Source organism: Acyrthosiphon pisum, chromosome A1 (genome assembly GCF_005508785.2).
Source record: "Acyrthosiphon pisum isolate AL4f chromosome A1, pea_aphid_22Mar2018_4r6ur, whole genome shotgun sequence".
In the NCBI taxonomy this organism is placed as follows: domain Eukaryota; kingdom Metazoa; phylum Arthropoda; class Insecta; order Hemiptera; family Aphididae; genus Acyrthosiphon; species Acyrthosiphon pisum.
Genome location: NC_042494.1, coordinates 41,163,354 through 41,183,897, shown reverse-complemented (window position 1 = coordinate 41,183,897; position 20,544 = coordinate 41,163,354). Strand labels below are relative to the sequence as shown.

The 20,544-nt window shown below is 31.7% G+C and overlaps 1 protein-coding gene across 1 annotated transcript in view; it reads left to right on the top strand.

The window, feature by feature from the left end:
* The window catches only part of LOC100162376 (protein Wnt-5b), a 62,352-nt gene that overhangs the window by 40,881 nt on the left and 927 nt on the right, over positions 1 to 20,544 (top strand). The window contains exons 4-6 of the mRNA XM_001949632.4: positions 2,102 to 2,213; positions 3,620 to 3,722; positions 18,371 to 18,538. Coding sequence (XP_001949667.2) covers positions 2,102 to 2,213; positions 3,620 to 3,722; positions 18,371 to 18,538 — 383 coding nt within the window. The remainder of the gene's footprint in view (positions 1 to 2,101; positions 2,214 to 3,619; positions 3,723 to 18,370; positions 18,539 to 20,544) is intronic.

The following is a 20,544-nucleotide window of genomic DNA, read 5'->3' as shown; positions in this document are numbered from 1 at the left end:
TATAATATATTATAATGTTGTTATTTTTATTATTTTTATTATTATTGAGTCATGGATTTATAGCGGTCTAGAAGCTGTTAAAATAAATATAGGTTCCCTCGGAGCACAAGTAATATTAAAATTCCTGCGGTGTGTACCGTGACTGCGAGAGCCCATTGTTTTCACCGCGTACCTATAATATACGCACGACCGATCTATTGCTTCTTAATGGGGGCACCGGCTAATGTATAGTACTTATACGATAACTGGTAGTGGCGGCGATTACCCTCGTAATTATAATATAATTTTCGGGCGGGTTGTCTAAAACCAATTAAACGGACAGGTCCCATCGCGGCCACGGCGCATCTACACCCATCGGTATTATGTTATATATACATGCGTGTAGGTGATTTTTATTCCTGAGGTAATTTTTAATATAATAATAATTATATCATAATATTATACCTGCATCGCTGGTGTTGCGACTGATGCTGCGGACTTGCAGCGACCACCTCCTGTTGCAGCAGTTATATTGTATGCGCGGTGAGAATCTGACGTATCGGCTCGATTAGCTTCCGGAATAATAAGCATATTACGTATATAATATATCTTATAATACTAATCACCTCTTACCCCGCAATGATTAACCACCAAGTGGTCCGGACGTGGTTATTTCGAGTAATAATAAGCGTTAAAAAAACACCCAAACACATATTATAAGTACAATCCATTTATTTTATATGATGAGTGCTCGTCTACATAGATACAAAACGCTACAGTAATTTTTTTAAATTTTTTAGACCTATCTTATGATAATTATGAAACTCAGACGTTGGGAATACGCACGTCCGCGTTGGAATGGTGAACTACGTATTTTAGTATTATAAACGTGTCTGAAATAAATCCTAAATCAAAATTATAGTTGTCAATAAGTCATAATATATTCGTGGCCAGGCCAAGAATTACATAGACCGGACTCGTAACTTGTGTACTTAATAATTATATAGCTACAAAGTATTTGGGTCCTCATGCCGAGATTAATTATCGTCATCCATAATTTCGTAGGTATCTGTAACGCTCGATGAGAATATTATACTACTTATAATAAGACTACGTTATAAGTGCTGTGTGAAAACGATTAATAATATTTATTAACCATTTATAATATATGTGACGTGCGTATGCACTATGTATATATGCAACCTTGTATTCTTGTGTATATACACCTATAGGACAGAATAAAAGTTACTGCCCGACAATACACAATGTCGAGTAAAAATTTCATTAGGTAACTGTGAAGTTTCCCTTAGTCTAATATTATTAAATCACAAATAATATGTAGGTTATCTAGCCATGTTATTTTAAACATGAGATATTACGCGTAGGCAAGTTCTTTTTTTTCGTTTGGGTAAGTAGTAGGTATCTATTATTGTCTGCAGTTTTGATTAGTTATTTTACTTCAATTTATTTTACTTTATCGTTTGTTACTAAACTCATAACTCATAAACGATGTAAATACAAGAAAACCAAGATACCTTTTGAATCCTAAAACAACCATTTAACTTACGAATTTTAAAATGTTAGATAGGTAAATTATACATAATTTTTAACCAAGAAATATTATTGAATTTAAAAATTCTATAGATGCGTATAAATAATACATTACAAAATATTGAATAATTATTTATGACATTTCATATCATGAATAATGAAACGTTAAACCGGACTTGGAATAATTGGATAAAGAAAAAAAAAATTTGATTTATATAAAAAAAATACGTGTGTACCTACCTATTACTAGGTAGTAGGTAGGATTGATTTCATCGAAAGTGTTAAAGGTCGATATGTTAACTTATTAGATAGAAACAGATAGAATATATTATCTTATAGAAAATATTATCTACGTATACCTACACGTAATTAAAATATATGATCACTTCGTATTATAGGTTTTTTAAATTATAATACAGTTGTGAATGGATATCAGTTTAAAGTTTAAAACGAAAAACTGGTTACTGATCGGTACAAAATATGCTTAGTGATTTTAACGCTAGTGTATCAAGTACATAACTATAGTAAATATGTTTTATTATTGCTAATATTCGTTATTTGTTGTATTTAGGTTCACTAAAGTGTTTTTGGACGTTAAGGAAAAAGAGAAACGGTGGAAAAAGGGATCTCCGGAACAAGGTCGAAACTTGATGAACCTACACAACAACGAGGCTGGCAGAAGGGTGAGAAGTTCATCTTGTATTATATAATTATTAATTAGTAATATGCGGCGCATCTGTATTCTGTATCTAGTATCATTAAACGCGAGCAAGGCGAAGTGGGCAGGAATATCGCTCGCGCATATTATTGCATATTATAATGATTTATTATTACCTAAGTATACAGTCTCGTGTGTACTAGGTAGGGCCCCGTAAGATTGCTACCACACTAAATACATGCCATGCGGTAATTTTCAAAAAGATCCCGCGGTAGCTGGTAAGCTATTATTACGTGTGCGGTGTATATTATGTCTAATCATTTTTAACCAATTTGTCTTTTTAATATTGGTACTTTCCATACATGTTTATACGGACGAAATCTGTGGTCATTGGCTTGTACCTACGGTTGAGGTCATGCATGAAGTGAATTCGAAAAAAAAAATAACATAAAATAAATATTGTTTCGTGTTTGTAATCAAAACTTAAAAACTGGTTAGGTTTTCGTGTCACTGAACACATATTATAATCAATCTATTATAGTTAAATTTTGTTTTTTAATAGATAATGTTAGTTCGTGAAACATACATATAAAATTTAATTATTTATAAATTTATTCGAGAATACAATCTAATATTATATAAAACACGCAATGCTGGAGCTGTCCTGCAGTGTTTCTATGAATGGGTTTTCATATAATTATATTCGCTTAATTGCACAGCTATACATATAGGTATAAAGAATGTGCAGTATACCACGGACTTTAATTTGTATCCGACCTATCGAACAAAAACTAATTCGCAATTTCGCATATTTTATTAGAATGATATTTCTTGTTTATACGTTTTAATAAGCTTAGTTCAACAATTTTAAAAAAAGTATGATGCATCGATGCTTAAATGTCGTTGGGTTTTTTTGCTATTAAATTATTTAATTTATTCTATCTACAAAAAATTGACAAGCATGTGTTAGATGCGCTTGCATATATATAGTAAAATAATACCTATGTTAAATATACCCTATAACGTTGCAGCAGTGTATAGACATTTGACGTAGTATAATCTTCATAATATACATTTTGACGTCATTCAAGTGGTAAAGCTATCCATATACTTGATCACTACCACTTAATAAATACGCCTTATTTGATTTTATATTAAATAATACACTTTTTTTGTTTAAACTATCATTTTTTTGAGCATTTGAGATGTTTTCTTTATTATAATGAAAATATAGATTTTATTGAATATGGGAATTTTATAGAAATGTAGACGATCTAAAATGATATTTAAAGTACCTAAGCAATTTTAGAGAAACAAACAATTATTCAGTCTCAGTAGATACCAATAGTCCAGATAACCCATTATCGTGTTATCTTTGTGTTTATTTTTGTTTGTTGTTAATGTTTGCGGTGTCAACTTTGTTTTATATAGGCAGTGCTGAAGAAGTCTAGAGTCACTTGCAAATGCCACGGCGTTTCCGGTTCATGCAGTTTGATCACGTGTTGGCAGCAATTACCGTCTATTCGCGAGTTGGGTGAGTACCTGGGCTAGCCGGATGAGTTTATAATTTATAATACACTAATTACGCCTAAAATAAAAATAACAAATTATTACATGACGGAAATTAGGAACTCGGTGTACGACAACGCCGATGTTATCGACGGAATCGGGTCCCGTGTACGTATTATAATACTATAAAAAAAAAGCTTATAGTTGTAGTAATGATACCTAATGGCTCATATCTAGTAGGTAGTAGTAGTAGTGCCGTAGTGGTAGTAGTAAAACGGGAAAACGCAAAACGCCATCGTTTGGGGTTCAGATTACAATTATTACTATTATGAAGGATCAACGTGATGACTGATGATATTGTATTGGTGTCTAATATATAAAATAATTATACGCGTCCGTTCTCGGCCACACGCCGCGACTTCCAACAATAATGGAGTCTGAACGGTTTTTATGTGTATTATTTCTGTTCGATTAAATGTATATAGGTATTTATCTGCATGGTATATATTATAATATACGATATACCTAATATTTTAATGCATAAAGTGATACGGATAGAGTACCTACGCCTATATAGGATATTATATTATTACAGTGTTGTGTTTCGGGAACCTGTTTGACACCACCACAACCTCCACCATCACCGCATCATCACCACTATATATAATATATATATGTATATAGTATAAACGACAATAGCATTATATTATATTAGTTGTATATCATATATATATATATTATATTATAATATGGGAAAGTATAATATATTATTCCTAAGTGTATTGGCTAATACTAATTAGTATAATAATATTATTATATGGTGGGAACAAATATATCGGCGGCAACTACAGCGTGCGGTGGGCGCGTGTTTTGTAGCGGTGCTGTGATGGAGGGCGGAGAGGCGGCAATTAATAAAATCCATTAGGTCGCCAAGTAGACAATTAATCACCAGTATTGTGCGTAGGTACGACATTCCAAGAGACTCATCTCGATGCTCCCCACCACCGCAAGACTACACACCAGGCGTATATAGTTTTGCCGTTTTTCTCCTCTTAACATGTAAATCCGTATATTTATGTGACGTTTTGATTTAAAGGTCTTCCGTCCTTGGACGGCATTGGAGTGGTTTTTATTATTATTATTATTCACGAGCTATACGAGAATATTATTACGCGCGACCCGCCGAATCGACTGCTGCTGCTAGCGGTGGAGGTACAAATATAGCATCGACCGATGTACCTATACCTATCGGCGATTTCCGATGTTCCATTAGGTACGGCGATGTATAATACTAATATAGTGAGTCATCCGAGGCGGGAGACTCGCGCGGAGGCCGTTCGCGACCAAATAGCCGGTGACCGGGACACATATTATTATTGTAGTATCGTAAATATAGGTAATACATTTTAACAATATTATAATGTGTACCATGCGCGATACCGAAAGCGAATCCGAGGATCGTGCAAATAACCGGTACAACCGACGTGCCTTCATACATCGGTGTACGTTAAATATTTATATAATACATTGCGTATATTGTGTGTTAGATGAACGAAGCTGATGGCACCGGAAACGATATGAAGGGGTGGTGGTCACTATATAGTCCCTCTAATGTGATTTTTATCGGAACGGGTTCGGCACGTGTTAAATTATTACTGTCGCCGCGTGAGAAACGCGTATACGTAATGAGTACTCCGTGGCGACTAAACGATAATAATTTTATAAATTTGGAAAATGGTCCGAAAATAAATTATAAGTTATAAGAACCATATACGTTTCATTTAAAGATGATATTATGTGGGTGCTAAAGTCATATAACTATTGCATTAACTGAATTCCAACTTTAGACATTTTAGGTAGGTAGGTATGTAAATTAGGTACAAATTGTTTTTTTTAAGAATAATTTAACACAGTGCAATGGACATCACAACGAGTAGATGATACACATAATCTTGCAAAACGTTATGTTTTTTCATAGGGTTTTGATTTGTTTCCAAAACTGCAGTTCATAAACTTGTATAATATTTGAGGCTTCATTGTATTTTGGGTTGGTTTTTTTTCTGTTGAAGAAATTGGTTTTCTGGGGTTACATTTTTTTGAATACCCAGCACTTGACATTCTTTGTGATCTGAATTCTAATGGGAGGTTTCCAAGCAGAGTGCACTTTGCTGGTAGTTCACGATCTTTAGGATAAAAAAACATAAGTGTGGAATAGCCACAGCGTAAACAACATAACTTGTTAGGTATTACAGTATAATGTATATAATGTAGTATGTCTTATATTCATAATTCATAATATCCATGTCCGTAATCATGTATCACTGGGTTAGTTCTTTAATTTTGAGGGCTCAATTTTTTTATTGTCTCAACAAAGTGATTTTAATTTTGAGATGTCATTGTTATTTGATGAAGGCTAGAAGTACAAAAAAGAATAGAGGCAGCTGAAATGAGTTATGTAAAACGTTGGTAATGTTTCTAGCCTAAAATATATTTTGGAGTAATTCCTCTTCTATCGAATATATTGGTGTTGTATGACATAAATTACGAATGACGATGTGATAATGTTTCCCAGATTTTAGTTGGTGGATATAGAAATCTACATTTTACCCCTTAAGGAATTTTATAATAACCAGAAATGAGGCTGATTTAAGCAGATTCAATTTTACGTTCTAATAACTTTAATAAAAAAATTCAGTTTTAGGTGTAATTTTGTTAAATTGTTCTATAATTCTTTCACAAAAACTGAAATATGACGTTATTGCAGATTTAATTAAAATATTAAGGCAACAGTTTAAAAAAGTAAATAATAATTATTGGTAACTTGTTTCGTGTTATTTTCTTGTACATCATTATTCATAATGCAGTATTTCAGCATATCGATATTTTTTAAATTGTTAGCTCTGGGAGGTTCTCCGCCAATGAATTGAATTATTTCGTTGAAGTCGGTTTGGTGATTTAACCTCAGTCTATTCCTTAACAAACATAGTATCGATATCGACAGAATTTGTTTGTGCATTAGAATTAATGACTCATTGGAACGTTTGCTTGTTGATAATTTTAATTGGAGTGACGCCGCGGGTTGCTTAATTCATTTTATCGAACTACTTGTGACCATTAGTTATTAATTATTACGAATAAATAATAGTTAGTGGTTAATTAGTGGACTCCCGTGTTATTTGCTGAATGGTAGCAACCTTTTTAAAGTGGAGGTAGAGGGCGGTTGATTATCGATTTTCAATAGAGCAGAACTAGTTGATTTTAATGATGTAAAATGAAACAGAAAAGCACAACTGCGTAATATATTATGGTAAAAACTAAAAATATAAAATAATAAAATGGAGTAAAAAAATACGGTACTCACATACGAGTAGCGAGTATAATATTATATACGTTATAGAAATTTATAGAATATATAGCTAATAAAAACATTTTATTTACTTACTCATTATGAAATACAATTATTTTTATTATAATTAGCTGATATCGTGCACTTCGTTGCCCGTAAAAAATGGCAAATCTTAAAAAATTATAATTGTTAAACTCCTTTTTACAATTACATTTATTATATAATATTACATTTATATAGATTTACACTGGTTATTCGTATAGGTATAATAATTAACATCTCATCAACAAAATTATTAGTTATAACCTATTAAAGATTTTCATAGTGAGGTAGGCATGCCTGCTGTTTTGGCCATAATATACAATCGATAAAACAGTCATAATATAATAAATAATAATAAATAAAATAAAACATAAGTTTCGATATTTTGGAAGTAATTCCTCTCACCAAAACCAAAAGCCACCCCTAGTCACGGCAAACCTAACCCGATATGTATAGTATACTCGTTACACGTATTTACCAGTAGGGTATAATTCGTATTAATGTACATGTACACGGGCACCGACTGTGGGAGTTTATGGTATAGGTATTACTGAACTAGGTATTATTATACGATTATACTTATTGTATCGAAACTAAAACAAGAAAAACAAATTAACGTACATTATATTGAGAGAGAGTATTATTATTTTTGTTTTATTATTTTTATTCACCTCGACGATTTAAAGAAAAATGGTTACGGGACCTTAAAAAACGTGCGTGTACCGCGTAAATAACACTGCGTATACAGACTACAAATTACAGTTTTCCATGGACACGGTTTATATTGTATTATATTACAATATAATTGATAAAAAGAAAAAAATTCAAGTGAACGCATTAAACACATTTATACCGGATTCTGATGTATAGTGTGTTGAGTTTTATTTATTGTTATTGTTATTGGGCACTTATCGTCGTACGTATAAGATATTGATGCATTATATACATTGTAGCTTGAAAGTTGAAATCATATTATACAGTTTAAGTATCTATATTCTATATATATATACGTTTGATAATTTATACGAATCATTCTACATGGCTACATAGATCAGATAAATGCGTGTCAAATGGGCGTTTAGGACCACTCTAATAATTATGTATACAATATCGTCAACATCTGTAAATGTGAACATCGACTCAACGGCGTCATATGACATCGAAAGAAACCGTCCGACTGAAATAAGCGTTTCTCGATCGATATTGCTCTTGAACGACTCCCCGACATCATAATCGTTCGATATACGAATTCTGCTGCATAATGTATATACAGTAAAATATATTATGTCGTATACGAACACAATAGGTACCTAAACAAATGCCTAGTGTTGTTGCTGACTTGCTGTTGTTGTAATTTTTTTTTATAATATTAACCGTATAATCGTATGCAACATATTATAGTCCGTTACAGTTCGTGAAATTTCGCCACGGGCATTTCCTCTCGCGCGTATACATAGGTACCTTCATTATATATATAGCGCTTTGTGACGGGATCAAAAACGAACAAACATAATGACGTAGGACTGTAGGATAAGGGTGTCGAAGTGTCGTCCGGGAAGAAACAATTGTTCAGTCGATTCATATGCGTAATCACTGTGCTTTTGTTACATAAAAAACTGCGGGTTTTATATTATGCATAATATAATAATAATATATGCGTGTGTGTGTACACTCGTCCTTTAAACGTGTATATATGGGCATAAAACAACTAATAACAACTATTACCGCCTATATATACCGCGGTGGCCGCAGAGATTGAGAATATATTATTATTTATCAAGCGTATATGTATACATCGTATTTTTGTTGCCGACTGATTCAAAGTAAATTCATAATTTTCAAACAAAACTTACGCCTTTGTGCGATGTTTTTATACAGTCGATTATACTTTTCTGTCAGCCTAGCTCAATATAGCTATATATAACCGGTTGTATGCCCATACATGGATTTGGATTAAACGTGGCCGAAATATGTAAATTCAATTGTATGTTATGGTTAGGGACCAACTGTTAATTTATCTTAGGACTATGCTTTCATTATACTATTATGGGTAGACATCCAAATCAATCAAAGAGGCAATAAATACATATTGTATAAAACATATGTTATAATTAAAAAAGTATCTATTATAAAAAGTAAATTAGCATCACGGTAGTTACAGTTTTATGATGTATTCAAGTTTTAAGTTTGAAATTTTCGTATAACAGACAATAATTTAATAATATAACGATTATAACGTATCGTAAAAATGCAGCGTAATTGAATAAAATATATTATAGCTAGTAATTGAGTCGTACAGCAGCAGCCAGCGTTGATCGATATTTATTTATTGTATTGCCTTTGCGATTAGATGCAGGTACAAACTATATTGAACCGTGTAGTGTTACTGTCAGGGAAGATCTTCGAAAAAAAATTCATGGAGGGGTGAAGTCTTTAAAATTTCCGAATAGATTAACCGAGCGCCGACTGCTGATTGAAACTTGAAAATCTTATATTGTTGCAGAGTGGTAAGGTTCCACTCTTTTTTATTAGGTTATTATATACCTACTCGATGGATCGCGGTGGCTGTCGGAAGACAATTAGTTGTAAACGGACTTCATAGACGCTCGCCTGGTCACTGGTCACTGGTCAGTATACCTATATTTTTACACCGCTTCGGCTAGCTATTCAAGTATAATAATAATAATATTATTATTATTTTAATATGTACATAGCTTACTACATTCCGCGTCTGCTACACAGGTCCGTCCTTAAACAATATAATATTATCGCTCCGGTATCCCAAATCGATACGCAATGATAATACCTCTATACGCAAGCCGCCGAGCTGGTCTGGTTTTTACTATTGTTTTTTATTATTCTCTTTTAATTTAATTTATTACACTAGCCACTGCGCAATGATGACGGCGGCTATTATTTCTAGTTTCGCAACATCGCCTTTGATCGACCCGCGAAAAGCGGCGAGCGCATTGGGTTATACGTATACCTACCTATATTATATTATATATAATAAACCCGGTGTATAGCTGGTATATAAAAGCCGGTCGTGAATATTTGTCTTATTCAAAGTTCACGATATAATATGTATACAAACAATTCAAACACGTATAATACGGTACGCGTATATAATACCGCACATTATTGTAAACATGGAATTTCTGTTATATAACGCCGCCGAATTCACTATTAGTATCATTATAATAATAATAATAATATATATAATATATGTAGTAATATACATTTCGGGATGTATAAACCGTCTTCGACGCGTGTTTATGTATTTTACACGAGTTTTGTCCAAATACAATTTGAATGTACCTCCGTAAGTCGGATTTATTTCATAGACATAACGTAACGCGTGAGCCCGTTTACGTATATATTATATATATATATAGCGTTATTATAGTTCGACGAATATAATAATATCTGCACCTGGAGCGATATTATAATAATATATATGAAGTAATGGATATTGGATAGCATCGTATACCACGATGTTATAATATTATTATTGTTTGCCCCGAGCTGTAAAATGTCGTGTGTCTACCTATATACATATTGACTACCGTACACGAACACATCGTAATAATAATATATCGAAATAATCAATACTCGACATTTATATTATATAGGTACATATCTAATACGAATAAGGGAATATAAATATATAATAGACTCGTCATATTGACGTAAGTAGATATATAGCCATATAGGTATGTAAAAACTACAGTTTAAAATTATTTACAATTGAATTCGTGTTAAAATATGAATTAATATCTCAATCGATATTGAACACATCATTAGTACTAATGCACTATACGCATTATATTAACTATTCGGTTTTCCGTTGTTTATTCCATCGATTCGACTGTTGTATATAGGTACCTAAAGGTATTGCGTGTGATAAAATGACTGTATAATATATAGATTTTTGTTTTTAAGCCTATTTAAAATTGTACCAACGAAATAATTTATTATGAGAGATAATCAGGCTCTGTGAAAAAGTAGTAATTCAAGATTAAAAAAAAATTGGTAAGTATATATGTAGGTACCTACCTACCTATACCTACCTACCTTCCCAACTTAATAATAAACCTGATAATTGTATAAATTGGAAATGAATAATGTGTTGTTTGTAAAAATTCAGTTTTTGGCTAGGTTCTAAATACAGGCTATTCAATATAATAAAAATGTTGTATGCACCTATTGGTTAATTATGTATAGGTACTTAAGGCTGTCATTATTATATTATTATATATAAGACAAAACTGGATTTCTGATACGACGATGAATGTCTTTATGCAATATAATTGTATGGATGACAAACATGTGTGATGTTAGGAGTGGCTCTGTAGGGTAAAGAAGACGTGTTTTTCATAAGTTACAAATGGTTTGCATTTTAATAACAGTAACAGCTATATCCCACTGTATGCGGTTTCACAGTTGTAAACGGCGTTTATTCAAACACTTGTAACAATAAGAGTATAATATATAAATACGTATATTGTATATTACATACAACATTTTAAAATTACTTTTTAGTGTATTTTATACAAGTGTGTTAAAGTTTTAGAACGAAATTGTTTACATAAACTCGACTGGTTTGTACCGAAAAACTACGTGGGTGTCCGCGGGGTTCTTTACACTTGCTTCAAAATCTTACTACCACGCTCTGTTTATAATAGCCGAAAAAGAAAGTTCACTTAGTGTAACAAATGTTTAATCCCGAGAATAAATCTGTCTAAAGGAAAATAATGCATCTCCCGCGGGTGTTTGTTCGCATCACAAATATTTGCATGTAGAAAAGTGTACAGGTATAGTAAGTATACTAGTAACTTAGGTTAGGTTTGTGTTTGAATAATTAACGTGGGCAAATTAGATAAATAAAATATACCTACTAAAATCATACATACGGTTTGGAATTGAGACTTTTGCAATATTGTTGAGAGCAGGGAACGATAGTATGTTTTTACCTCGTTTATTTTTACGCGTTAAATTTAATTCATAAATGTTTGATTTTGATTTGATATAATTATTAATTATATGTATAAATGTATAATAAATGATTGACTATTTATGTATATTGTATGGTGGGTATATATTGATACCGGTGTAGCATAAATTCGAATGTGAAATAGTTGTAATTAAAATCTTTATCTTATGTTTGAAAGTAGAATCAGGAAAATGTAAAGTGATAAAAAAATATACTTTTTGTGACTTGCGTAGCAGAACACTGCATATGTAACTTTTGATGTAACTATGCGTACACGCTGAATTATTACTTAAAAAAATATATTTTTCCATCCCTCCAATTCAAACACTAATTTCATCTATAGGTGGTCCGAAAAAATAAATACATTTCTAACATTCTTACGCATTCTGCGCCTGCCTATATTATAATATATATAAAACTCGTCTTTACCCGTAATTATATTGCAGGGGTAAAACATAAAATAAATCAATTTATTATCTTCCTTTAATCATTCGATCAATAATTATAATTATAGTTACCACATTTTTAATGAATATTTTAGTACCCCTGGGTACAGGTGTTATGAGGAAAAACCAGCTGGCGGTCATCCTCGTGATCGTGATAAAAATTTCAAACATAGTTTTCTGTACTCATAAGTCATAGGCACAATTAAATGGGTGCTAGAGTGACCTAAAAATTCCCCCACAAAAAAAAGATCCCATCTTAATAGATTCATGAAATAAAAAATATACTCCTAGGATTTCATCAAAATAACCTATCACCCAAAATGTGAAGCCTATTTGGGCCTAAGCATTTACTTACATGACAACATAAAAACTATTGATTTATATTATACTGAATTGAGTATGTTGAATGATTATTTTAAGAGTGAACACTGATTGTCTCAAAAAGTATTGTAGTTTTTTAAAATATTTTTTTAATTCTTAATTACTCGTATTTGAAGACACAAACATTTGTAAAAACTAAAAACAATAATAATTTTACTATTTTTAATGTAATTGTGTGTGTTTAGTTTTTGATTTTTTGAATGACAACATACTGCAGATTAATAATTTCATATTCTGATAGTTTATTATTTTATTAGATAGTTATAACTTACAACTTATAAGTAAGTAGGTACCTACTTGATAAGTTTATGTGAGCGGAGTAGAGGATCAACATTTGGTAGGTTACCATTATCGTGTATATAAGGCTACAACTTCTTCAACAATCAGGAATTTAAATACCATCAGGACCGAATCAAGCTAATTGGGGCTTAGGAAAAATAGTTTGTTATAATTATTTGGAAAAATTAAAGAACTTAAATTGATATTAAAATATGGGCTACAGCCCTATACCTAGGCAGTGTTGTAAAAAATACTTTTAAAAAGTATTTGAGTAATTATTCAAATACTTTTTAGAGGTATTTGAAATAATTTTCAAATACAAAACGAAATCAATTTAATTCTGAATCATTCATAAGGTATTATATTAATCGAACATTTGAGTGTTGCATTTTAAGAACATTATTTGTTCAAAATGCTTATCTGTCATATTTGTTCTTTTGTATATTGGTATATATTGGTAGGTACCGAAAACGTACCGTTGCGATTGTCGTCGAGTGTCTACAGACGGTTTCTCGGAGTAAAAAATATTTAGTTAAGCTATTAATAGACGAAAAGTATAGATACTATGACACTATATAAAGCAGAGACAATTAAGTAAATCGAAATATAAGTAAAATATATCTATTTAACTCTACATGATTTCAAATTAGTCTCATAAAATGTTCTATTTCTAGGAACCTAAAAAAATGTTTACTAAATTATATTATTCACATGATAATAAAACCATTTAAAATTATAATTGTGAAACAAATACATTACTCGCTTCATTTAGAATTTAAAAAAAAAATAGTTTAGATCGAGGTTTAGCTGATGGTCAAATTTAAATTCTTGACATTTTCTCAATGATATGCAAATTCATTAAAAAACTAATAAGAAATGAATGACATATTATTATAGACTATGGCTGATATTCGTTGTTGTTATCACTTTTATCTTGAATAATATACAGTATATTAAAATTATAGATTAAAGTAAAATTTAAGATTGATTAAATATACAACATTAAAAACATATTATTTTTAATTAATCATAAATAGTATTCATTAATTTGATATCATAAAACTATATTAATAATCTGTGTGAATGTGTAAATTGCTAATGACGAATAATCAAAATTAAAACTTCAATAAGCATCTAAATTAATTTTGAAGTCACCGTGTTCAAGGACAACGCATAGCCGATTAAGCAAATTAAGTTATATGATTTTAAAATGGGTTACACTCGCAAAATATATCACGAGATCCGAGTAGGTACTCACTTATGCTGCGTCACCAAGGCATTTATAAAGGTGAAATTCTGGTATGAATAATATTATAATATACCTACACACCATCTGTGTGCTGAAATGTATGACGTTGTAGTGTGTACACGTGTAGGGTACAGCCAAGGGACTGGAACGATTATTCAATCATATTGATATTATATAAGACCGAGAATAATTTTTCCATGCCGAAAATATTGTTTTTTGTTTTTAATAAAACTAAAAAAAAACATACAAGCAGGCCATCATGTTACATATTATTACGCTTGGCGGTCACCGGGACTCGGAACGTACTTAGACCAAAATTGTGGGGGAGGGTGAGAGCAGGCTTATCTCATAACTAATATAAATTACAAATTAAAATGTCATAAAACATACCTATAAATATTATAAGAATAAAAAATGGTTTCTTATAACATTACCGTTGGCGGAGGGGGGGAGGGTTGAACTTCAACCCTCCTGCAATATACTCGTCTGCCTAGGCTCGATTATTATACGATTTATGTGGACGCCGTCGCGACGTTTACGTGAAAAATATTTATGTCTGGACTCGCGAGGTGTTTGCATAATGAGGAGGAGGACGCTTGGGGCGCGGAGGTTAACAAGCAGACACCAGACAAGTGTTGCTTGTAGCAGAGACAATATTATAACACTAAACTAGAACATAATATCTACTTGATACGAGCAGACGAGCTGAGTAGACACAATAGATTGTGCGAATGGCGTGAGGAAGGACTCGTATACGCATATTATATATGATATACGTTAATTGTATTATATACATATTGTGTGTCACACTATACCTATTTGTATATGTATATTGTATAATACATATTATATACATTGACACGTGGTGTACACACGAGCAGCGAATGATGTATGAGTCCGTCATCGTCGACGTAGGTCTGAAGTGTTACAACTAGTACGTATATAATATCATTATACGAGGTACCTCTATAGATGTGTAGTGAAATATATAGACAGAGAGAGAGAGAGAGAGAGAGAAATGAAGTGGAAGAGGTGTTATAATGATGACGATTACGTCCAAGTGGCGAACAAACTCTTGTGTCGCCGCCATCGGGATAATATAATATAACGTCAAATTATTATTATTATTTTTACTCTACTACTACTACTACTATTATAGTCTATATAGATATATCTTGAACATGATGTATCGTATTAGGTATACATATTATATGTATCATTACAATGGGGTTCACACGAGTCGTTGCCCTTTTATTCTTAGTAATTTAGATTTAGCGTTTTGCCTATATAATAATATTCCATACACAGAACGTCTGAACGTGCACATAATATTATACGATGGGATTCTTTTAACACCAAACACTGATTATTTTGACCAGTGCCTATAATATGTATCTATTACATTGACATATTTGGAAATTTTCTCTTCGGAAAATGTTTAATAATATGATAAACGCACTTATATTTATATTATCCCAAATACTTTTTTCAGCATTACCCTATATGTTTGTTGCGGTGAACCCACTTTATAACAACGTTTTTTTTTTAAATAACATTGAAAATACATAATATTGCTTATTTGCTTATGAAAATGTTGATGAGCAAATTTGCCGGGTATTCGATATATTAGGTGCTATTCTTGTAGTCTTATCGAAACTTTAAATGCTACTATATATGTATATGAAGCTTACATTTTAACGGAAGTAATAAGAACGACCTACCTATTCGCCATTTCATTCAGTATTCGATACCATTAAAGATTAAACATAAAACCACTTAGAAAGCGAATGTAATCATATTAAAGGTAGGTACCTACTATACCCAGGTATAGTTATAACACTATACAGTATAGACATATTGTATTGAATCCATTCAATTTTTTTTTTCTAAATAATTAGTTAGGTACTACATAAGTGCATTGTACAGAGGTTTCAGGTCGGAAATTTTTTAGGCAAGCCAGGAAAATGTAACAGAAAAAAATGAGTTTTTTTATAGCCAGTCAGGTGAGACCACCGCGCGAAATCTCTCATCGTTCCGTCGAGCCAGTCCACCCCTACCTATAATATATTATGTATATTTTCGAAATACGTTGCACGTTCGGTATGTTCACAACTGAAAGCGTATTGTCCCGTATCAATGTATACATCCGTATACTATATAATACGCCGTATAAGCTGCATAACGTCCGGACGGTCCGTGCACTATATATCATCGACAAGCAACAAGTGATATTATCACCTATACGAGAATATAATATAATGGGTTTTTAAAATGATTTTCGTCGGTCATCTCTACACCGCATATTATATTATTATACCTACTGCAGGTATTAGGTAAACCAATTTGTACCAACACTGCAGTACCTACACATATTATGATATTATATCGTGTATAATATGCATTCTATTGGTGCCTATATATATATTATATACCTATAAAATATACCTACCATATAGTTTATAATATATTTTATATAGCTATAGGTGCCTCCTATATACGGCTATACGTATATTATCATAATAACGGTCCGCGACGAGGATTGTGCACGGCGGCGTGCGCCTGTATAATATGCTTTTTTTATGGACACTGACGTTTTAGTTGTTATTTTAACACCCGACTATTGGACGTATTTCTTTTTCGTTTTATGGACCAATAATAGTGTTCGTGTGTGTTCGTATATTATATATTGTACGTATTATATTATTATATGCCTAGTAATATACCTGCAACCGCCGCCACCGTGCCGCCAGTATATTACTCGCGTTATTATATTATAACATTATATAGCTAGGTAGGTATATAGTATAGGTAATAAGGTATATATAGGTATTATGGCACATTGGTACATAAATAAGGCGGCGTGTGACACCACCGCCGCCCGGTCGCTATATATTCTAATCCGATTACCTGCGTTCCTTGCCTGCGCCTTATTGGATTCTCTGCAGCGCTTGCTGTACCTATACCGACGAATAATAATAAAAGTCGAAAAAAATAACCAAAAATCTTTGGAAACCTTCAGTGGTTTTGACTTATACCAATACGTGTCCGAGACATTTTCAATATTATTTTTTATTTTTTATTTGGTGCGGTGAGACTAAAGGCAAGAGCGTAGCCAGGAGGGGCAATCCCCCTACGTCCATAGCCAACAAAAATATTCATGTTTAATGAAATTTTAAATTGGGGAAAAAATGTAAAAATACAATTGTTTGCCCCCCCCCCCCGCCGTTATGAAATGTCTATGTACGCTCTTGACTGAGGGTATACTGCATTACCACTTTCCAGCTATAGACGATACCTACTAGGAAGTACCTACCTACCCTCAACTACTACAAAATGTGTATTATATATATATTATATACTACAAAATGTAATAATATACGAATCATGCAATCCTTTATCCGGCTTCGTTAAGTGGCATTTATGCGTACTTACCTACCTATTTATTGATCATTTTTGGAAAACATTTATTTATTTAAGATACATGATATACAGTTCTTGCATTTTATATAATGTCCATTGCATATTTGCATGATCATTATTTTGTTTGTCCTCCCAAGTCCCGATGTAACGTTAGTGAACTCACTATACTTATATCAACTTTTTACTTATCTAGGTGTATACATTTATTTTTGTTATTTTACAGTCAAAAGTAGAATAGGTACCTTTCTAAAAATGTCGACAGTATATCGAATAATATTATTAGTTTTGTTTTATTTATAAGCATTCAACGTTTAAATAAACGAAGTAGTGCTAACCAAAAATCCCGCGTGGTGGGTAAAAGTAAAATAATTTTCAAATTATCATAGTCCATAATATAATTGTTAGAATAATTTAACTGAATATATATATGTACTTGCGTGGGTGTAATACTGTAATGTAGTATTATATATGTATAATGTATATTAGTATGTGACATTAACGGTGTGGTTTGTTTCAGGCGAACATCTGAAAGAAAAGTACGAAGGCGCCATCGAGGTAAGGGCTACAAGACGAGGACGGTTACAGATCAGGGATCCTAGGTTCAGTCTACCGACAGCAAGCGATCTCGTCTACATCGACGACTCGCCCAACTACTGCATTAGGAACATTACCGCTGGTTCTATAGGTAATAATTATTGTGGTCTTACTACTATGGTCCAGAGACTTTTGGAAATTGTATGTTTATTTTGGATACCTTACTAAATAACTGGTTTAATTAATTTGGAGGTTTTTGCTTTATTCTGCAAAAAAAAAAAGTTAATCATATTATACAAATGTACCTAATTTAAACATTTAAATCCAATATATTGCCAACATTGTGTATTTATTTATGTGCTTTCTATGCTTTTTCCATTGCGCTCCTCGACGCGCATGACAATCTTGTAGAATTTCTATAGTATATGGACTTATGGTTTTGATTTTAATTAAGGTTCGAATTGTATTGATATGGATCGATTTATTGTATAATCGGTCTAATTATACAATAAAAGAACAACGAATAATACAAATAAATACAACCCAACAATATCAATAATTTAGTAAAAAATTTTTTGTTTTATTGAATATTCGGTATTTTTTTAGTGCATATCAGCAATCTGTTGCATATTTGTGTTTTTTCTTTATCTTTACGTATTTTAAACCTGCAGTAATAACACAATATTATAATAACTGGTAATAATAGTGTAATTTAGTTGGATCACAGGTGTTTTATTTATTTATTATAGTCAACCAATTTTTACCAAAACCAAAAAAAAAAATCATCTTTTAAAATTTTATACCAACAAATTTATTAGAAGATATATCTAACGTTGCATTTTAACCAACATCCACAATTCCAATACACATCTGAGACATCTATTTTCAAAATCATCATAAAAGTAAAATTTTAAAACGTGTATATACATAAATCCTACCCCCCCCCCCCCCCTACCATCTTTTGCTCTATATCATGCCTCTGAACGTTTTAGTAGTACATATATTTATTATTATAGATAAGTGCCTGTGTTTACGATTGTTGTGCTCTTAGACTCAATAGCCAATAAGACTAGCATTATTATTAAATATAGCTCAAGACTTCTTCAAGATTTCTATCACATAATGTAATATAATAATATCGTGTTATGAGTTATGATGACTATAGAAGTGTGTGTTTTGTAATCGATAATGATAAATAATTGTGCTTTCAACCACAGTTCCCCATGGAAAACAAACGTGATCGTTCTCATGAATCATGATTGATGTGTGATTTTCGTTCGTTATGGTTAGTTGCGGTGCATTATTAGTTATTATCCACTCTTCTTTAATAACGAGGAACGACTGATACGATAAAATAGTGAGTAGTGAGACGTATTAGGTACATCGGAATATCCTCTTCGGGTCAAAACGCCCATGTAAGTTTTTTAAGTCTCGTGTTGACGTGTAGTTATAATAAAATCAAAAATTTAATGGGGGACAATGCTTAATAGAAAAAAAACTGTTATTTAATGATGTCACATTTGAGTGAATTATTTATTGAAGTTCTGTCAACACGTTTTAAATAAACAATTGATTTGGCAAATATATAACAATACTTCATAGTGTCATAAACGATTAACTCATAAGTCATAAGTAGGGCTGGGATTTATATATAATATGAAAGCAAAAATATGTACATAGGTATACAGAAGATTATTATTATGCCAAACGTCGATACATATCCTTATGAAACCTCTTGAAATAATTACTAATTACCATTACAATAAGACTTGATATCTCGAACATTTTTCTGTACGTTCCAAGTTTCGACATAACGAGAGTTTACTGTATTATTAACTACACAGTGACTGTTACAGTAGTACACACTTACAACATGTTTACGAGTAAAAGTATCAAAGTATAATAATTTACTACTAAACCACCGATTTTTATGATGTAATTTATTGACTAATTGTTTTAGTTTTCAGTATTAGGGAATTTGAAATTTACAAAATATGTAAGACAAAAACAGATATTTTAAAATTATGTAAAAATACGTATTTATGATAGAATAAAAGATATCTTATTTCATTGCAAATCACGTGAAGCAAATTTATCATTTGTTTTAGTTGATTTATTAAGCTATAGTAAAAATTTGTATTTACATAAAAATCCTAG